This window comes from Caretta caretta, chromosome 14 (genome assembly GCF_965140235.1).
Source record: "Caretta caretta isolate rCarCar2 chromosome 14, rCarCar1.hap1, whole genome shotgun sequence".
In the NCBI taxonomy this organism is placed as follows: domain Eukaryota; kingdom Metazoa; phylum Chordata; order Testudines; family Cheloniidae; genus Caretta; species Caretta caretta.
The window spans coordinates 33,634,067-33,641,148 of NC_134219.1; the positions used below are offsets into that span (position 1 = coordinate 33,634,067).

Here is a 7,082-nt window from a genome sequence, read left to right on the forward strand (position 1 = left end):
TTTCCCATTGGAATTATTTGCAACATGACCAAATCTCTGGCCGCTGTAGCATTTCACAGAAAGAGGACTATAGGACTTTGATACCCTAAAGTTACTCTGTATTCTGGACTATCTGGTCACATCCCTCCCTTAAAATGTGACCAGCACAGCTGTAAGGCACTTGCTATCACTGCCTCTTCTGCGAATTAGCCACTTAGCACTTATCACCTTATCTCCACCTATTCCTTGCTTTCTTTCCTGAAATTTCATTTGGCACCCCAGATACTACCCATCTTGTTTCTGTGAGGAATTTGGGTAGCTGACAACTTATTTGTATTTTACTTAGCACCTTTGTCTTAAGGAGTGTCCCTACTTGGTCTTTGTTTTTACATTCCACTAATGAGTCTCCAGCAGGTACCATCTTAGCTCTTGCTCTGTCTCCAGCACTTTTTTGATCCCCTCTGCCATTCTCAGGGGGCTGATATCCCCTATCTTTATGTCCTTATCTACGGATTTTACTGTTAGGTAATTTCCCCCCATTTCCCTTTCCTGCCCTCCTATTTGCTGGTCCTTCTTCTGGGTGCAGAGAATCTCCCCTTTTCTTTTTCCTTGCTGGCATCCAGTCTTCGTCAATGTTTTCCCTGTACTCATGGTCTAGCCTGGTTTCAGTTTCATTTCTCTCATCCATCTCACTCTGCCCAGCCAGCCACCGAGCCAACACCCCACAGTCACCACTGAAACAGCCTTTCTTCAACCAGATCCTGGACACTTCCTTTTACACCCCATCACTTTATATAGGGTCAAGGAGCCAATCAGGGATAGCTAAGACCACTGTCAGTCAGATCACATGAGGCGGAACTTCCCCTGGTGTTAAACCACTGCAGATTGTGTGTTGCAAGTAATAATCAAATTACAGGTAGCAATGTGGGGATGTTTGTTGCCTGGTAATCCTATAGACCCACTAGGCCTTACATCATCTCTTCTAGGGGTGCTGCCCAGACAGGCTCTTCTAGGAGGATGATGGTATGCTTGGCAGATAAGGGAAGCTTGACTATCAAATCCACAGTAATAACCACCTAGAGTCTAGATAGGGTGTCTGAAGGTGCTGAGGGGCGCCTTCTTACTAACTAAAGGAGGAAGTGGTCTTGGGGAATAGAGCATCCAGGAAATTATAGGGCTTGAGGATGCACATCAGCTGGGTATGGTCAGGGAGGCATTCCCCTTTTCAGGACAGGGCATTGGCTGCCTTGTTCTGGTGATAGGTGATGGTAAAATAAAAGTGTGTGAACAACAGGGCCCATTGAAGCTGTCTTTGGTTCAGCGCCTTTGCCCTACGGAGATAGTCCAAGATTTTAGGATCTGTGTATACCTGTATTGGGTGTTGGGCACCTTCAAGGTGGTGGTGCCATTCCCCGAAGGTGGCTTTGATTATTAGAAGCTCTGTATCTAAAATCTCATAATTTTGTTCTGCTGGGTGTGAGTTTCCGAGAATAATAAGCACAAGGGAACAGGTGCTGTTGGGGGCCTGATTCTTGGGGAAGTATGGTCCCAATTGCAACATTAGATGCATCAGTCTCACTGACAAAGGCCCGCATTGGGTCAGGATGGCTCAAGACTGGAGCACTGGTGAAGGCCATCTTGAGCTGGTCGAACACCTGTTGAGCCTCCGGAGAGTAGGTGAAAGAGGCGTGTTTGCAGAGGAGCACTGTCAATGGGGCTATCTGGTCTGAAAACCCAGGCATGAAGTGCCTATAAAAATTAGCAAACCCAAGGAAGCACTGCAGCTCCTTGATGTTCCAGGGGTGCCGCTCAGGTCCAAACAGCGTTCACCTTCCTGGGGTCCATTTTGAGGCCCTCGGAGACAGAATGTAACCCAACTACTTCACGGAGTGTTGGTCAAAGCTGCCCAATTGTGTTCGCACCATGGGAAGTTCTGTCCGAGGGCTGTCAACCTGTTCAGGCGTGTTTAGTGCCCCTTGCAACATGCTGGGCAGGGGGTGACCCACTGCCTCCATGTCCCACAGGGTTGGCCTTGTACAAGTGTAAGGGGTGGTCCAGGAAAACTTCCAGAATCCTTGGCAAAGGTAGGCAGGACTAGTGGCAGGACCTTGGGATCACAGAACTGAAGCCAGGAGTCAGAGCCAGTGTTAGGGTCAAGCTGAGGATCAAGCAAAAATCAGAGTCAGAGTTAAGCCGAGGGTCAGAGCCAAAGACAGAGTCAGGATTGGGATGCGGGTCAAACCCAGGTTTTGACCTTTAATCATATTTGTTACTCTTCTCTAGACTTTCTCCAATTTGTCCACATCTTTCCTGAAATGTGGTGCCCAGGAATGGAAGAATTACTTCTCGTGTCTTGCCTACAACACACCTGCTAATACATCCGAGAATTATATTTGCTTTTTGTGCAACAGTGTTACGCTGTTGACTCATATTTAGCTTGTGATCCACTATGACCCCCCAGATCTCTTTCTGCAGTACTCCTTCCTAGGCAGTTATTTCCCATTTTGTATGTGTGCAACTGATTGTTCTTTCTTAAGTGGAGTACTTTGCATTTGTCCTCATTGAATTTCATCCAATTTACTTCAGATCATTTCTCCAGTTTGTCCAGATCATTTTGAATTTTAATCCTATCTTCCAAAGCACTGGCAAACCCTCCCAGCTTGGTATTGTCCGCAAACTTTATAAGTGTACTCTCTATTCCATTATCTAAATAATTGATGAAGATATTGAACAGAACCTGACCCAAAACCCATCCCTGTGGGACCCCACTCATTATGCCCTTCCAGCATGACTGTGAACCACTGATAACTACTCTCTGGGAATGGTTTTCCAACCAGTTATGCACCCACCTTATAGTAGCTCCATCTAGGTTGTATTTCCCTACTTTGTTTATGAGAAGGTCATGAGAGACAGTATCAAAAGCCTTACTAAAGTCAAGATATATCACATCTACTGCTTCCCAGCATCCACATGGCTTGTTACCCTGTCAAAGAAAGCTATCAGTTTGGTTTGACACGCTTTGTTTTGACAAATCCATGCTGACTGTCACTTATCACCTCATTATCTTCTAGGTGTTTGCAAACTGATTGCTTAATTATTTGCTCCAGTACCTTTCCGGGTACAGAAGTTAAGCTGACTGGTCTGTAATTCCCTGGGTTGTCCTTATTTCCTTTTTCATAGATGGGTACTATATTTGCCCTTTTCCTGTCTTCTGGAATGTCTCCGGTATTCCATGACTTTTCAATGGGTGGCGAGTGGTGATAGAGTCTTACTAACCCGGATCACACATGCCAGATTGTTTCTAGACTCTGAGTTTAGGGAAAGCATTTTTTTTTCACTCAGTGCCTTTCCTGTATTATCATCCCACACTCATTATGGAGTGGGGAGGGTCATTCCCCAGTTAGGGTTGCACATCAGCCTGGTTTTGCACCTTCCTAAGATCCACCCTCCAAAGAGCTGTATTTTATGACTGCTACATAGCTACTGTTGAGAAACAGAAAAGGCACTGCCCGTCCCTCACCACGTTCCCATCGCCACCACAGGCACTAAAAGGGAGAATTTACTCCACTTCATAATTTATGGCATGAACTGATCTCTTGTGAGGGGGTGCAAATTATTCCTTCTCCTACAGGGCACTGAAATGCTGAATATACCAGGATATAGTGTTAGAATTCATGGAAAGAAATCTAACAGCAGGACGGTGGCTAAGAACTCTAGACCACATTGAAAAATCTCAGTCCAAGATTTTAGTTGATGTTTGATTTTGACTCCTAAGACATGGCATGATTCTGGCCATTGCCAGGAGTGAAATACAGCATTTAAGCATCATTGTTAAGCTCTGGTATGTCACTAGATAGGATATGATAGACAGAGAAATGATCTGATCTGTCATATCAGTATGTGGCTACCGGATAAATGGGCTTTTATAGTAATCACTGGTATCCGTGTCGAACACCCTCTTCCCCCTCAGAGCAATGTTCTGTCCTTGGACTCAGTTTCCTGGCACTTTGCTCTGAAATCTAAATTTAGCCTTAATATTTCAGCCTGTAACCAGGAGGGGGAGGGAGTTTCTGAATATTTATGGAATTAATTCACGGGATTTGATTAACTTTTAACTCTGTGTCCTTCCAATTCAGTCGCACAGATTTATTGTTCCTAGACTCAACCAATGGCAGACTGCAGAAACCAAACAGCCATCACTGAATTCTTCCTCCTGGGATTCGGGGATCTCCCTGACCTGCAAATTCTTCTCTTCCTGATGTTCCTAGTGATCTACATGGCAACCGTGGTTGGGAACACCCTCATTGTGGTGCTTGTTGTGGCTGACCAGCATCTTCACAGCCCCATGTACTTCTTCCTGGGGAATTTGTCCTGCGTAGAGACCTGCTACACCTCAGCCATCATGCCCTGGATGCTGGCCAGTCTCCTGACTGGGGACAAAACCATCTCAGTCAGTGGCTGCATCATACAACTGTATTTCTTTGGTTCTCTGGCAGCTACAGAATGCTGTCTCCTAGCAGTGATGTCTTATGATCGGTATTTAGCGATATGTAAACCCCTGCACTATTCAACTCTTATGAACATCAGGTTTTCCTTCCAGTTGGCTGCTGGCTCCTGGTTAAATGGTTTTTTGCCTATTACCATCTTTGTCTTATTCCTATCACAGTTAATATTCTGTGGCCCAAATGAAATTGACCATTTGTATTGTGATCCCCTCCCACTGATAGAGCTCTCCTGCAGTGACACCCACCAGGTAATATTGGCGGATTTCATACTAGCCTGTGTATTCACCCTGCCTCCATTCCTACTAACCCTGACATCCTACATGTGCATCATCGCCACAATCCTGAGAATCCCTTCCACCACCGGGAGGCAAAAGGCCTTTTCCACCTGCTCCTCTCACCTCATTGTGGTGACAATTTTCTATGGAACCCTAATGATTGTCTACATGCTACCGAAACGTGGTACACTGAGAGACCTAAACAAAGTGCTCTCTCTTTGCTACACGGTCCTGACTCCCCTGGTAAACTCCCTCATCTACAGCCTGAGAAACAGAGAGGTCAAGGAAGCTTTGAGGAAAGCAGTCAGTAAATGTGGCTTTTGCAAAAACGTGCAGAGACTCTGAGATAAAAACTTAGCTTTGAAAACCTCAGGCTGTCTGGGTGATTTCAGCAATCATCCCCCATTAAAATTAAGTTGAAAAGTCCTAGTGACAATCTCAGCACTCAGTGTTGTCCATCTCAGTGGAAGGACCAGGGAGGGAGGTGGCCATAACCATGTTCCCATCATGGAGTTAGGGGCACTAGGCAGAATGGAGACAAAATTGTAACCCATTGTTTAGATCTTTTAAAAAGCCATGATCTTGATCAAAATAAATGTTTGGACAATGAAAATAGTAACTCCTTGTGCAGCAGAGATGGGAACGTAAGGCTGGGAAATCTGCCACCCCTGAAATTGTGCTTATTACCATCATAACCCTCTGCAAACCAACCATCTTCACTGAACTCACAGAGGCCGGAGGCAAACAACCAGGCCCCAGCAGTGACCTCTGGACACTTCACCAGGAGCAGCGTTATAGCTCTTATCTGGGCTAGACCCGGCTGTGACCAGCTCCAGGAAAGCAACAGCTCCAGGCTCACCGGGCCCTTGGAGGCAGGGAGGTTGGACAAACAAAGAGGTAGACTCACACGTCAGGTCCACTGGAACTGTCCAGGCCCAGCTGGGGGTTTGCTAGGGCACCCGTAGAACTGAGGCCGTTCTGGGGGTCGGGTCTGTCAAACGGTCACTGACGAGGGACTCTGCTCATGGCCCTGCAGGGCATCAGCTGCTCTGCTTCCCCCAGCTGCACAGAGCAGTTCAAAGGGAGGGGACCTGTTACAATGAGCATCCCCAAAACTAATTGCAACAAGCCCAATGTCCAACAGGGCTAGTTCTGAGGGCACATGTCCAGTCAGCCCCAGGTACCCCAGGCAGCTCTGCTCCGCACAGGGCCCTTTCCTCAGGGGGTGAGGCAACTTATGGTGAGAGGAAGCGGCGACCACCTACCAACGGGCAGAACTCCTGTGATGCCAAACATGGCAGTGCTGGCTCAGTCACTGGGAGCACGTCAGGGCTTGGCCAGAGGCCGGGGAGCTGGGCACCAGTGAGAATTGTAGGGCTCCGACTCTGCAGAAGGGATTTCACAAGGGACATAACAGAGTTAGTCACCCAAATCCCTTTAAAATGGGAGATGGATGCACATCACATTACACGCCTCTGAGAATCTCAGCCTTGAGAGTCACTGGGAATCTGTCATGGTAGCTTCAATCTGTGCATTTCCATTGGACACAGAGCCCACATCAACAGAAAGGCATTGGATGGATGGGAAACCCCTGCTAAGCCTTTGAGAGCTGCTGCCACAGTATACGCTCTTGTAGCCACGAATGTTGCAATCATTTTTTGTACGATTTTGTTCCCAGTGGCTATAGTTTGAAACAGCACCCACCTAGCAGTAGGTAAGAAATGAGGAGAGATGCAGTTATGCTGTCTAGGGCCACAGGAGGGCAGAGAGGACAGGTGCAGCTGTGCTGTCCAATGAACAGCAGCCAAAGTGGAGGGGCAAGAAAGGAGAAGTTATGTTGCCAAAGGACCAATGGAAAGGGAGGTGAAGCTGTATAACCTGTGTGTAAGTGCTGAGTAGAGAGCACTGAAGAGACGAGGACCTCTGTGCTGCATAGTGAAAGGTGGATAGTAGTAGATGTTACGGAGTGAGATATGGGCTGTTATATTAAACAAAGGGCCACCACGTGACATGAGAGTCAAGAACAGGAAAGAGGCAGCTATAAAGAGAAGAATCCACTAGAGGAAAGAGCAACAGGCTGTCATGCTGGGAAATCAACACTAGATGGCAGCAGAGTAGAGGAAATGAGGCGGGTGGGGGTGTCAGAAATACTGACTAGTGACCAATAGAGTTCAGTAGCCAATACAATAATGGGGAAAAGAACAGGAGGACTTGTGGCACCTTAGAGACTAACAAATTTATTAGAGCTTAAGCTTTCGTGGGCTATAGCTCATTTCATCAGATGCATAGAATGGAACATATAGTAAGAGATAGATATACATAC

At 46.7% G+C, this 7,082-nt stretch overlaps 1 protein-coding gene across 1 annotated transcript; it reads left to right on the top strand.

Moving 5' to 3' along the window:
• Positions 1–4,147: 4,147 nt before the first annotated feature.
• Positions 4,148–5,104, top strand: LOC142069210 (olfactory receptor 6N1-like). Its single transcript, XM_075119721.1, has one exon. It carries the CDS (start codon positions 4,148–4,150, stop codon positions 5,102–5,104), a length of 957 nt encoding a protein of 318 aa, XP_074975822.1.
• The last annotated feature ends 1,978 nt before the right edge of the window (positions 5,105–7,082 follow it).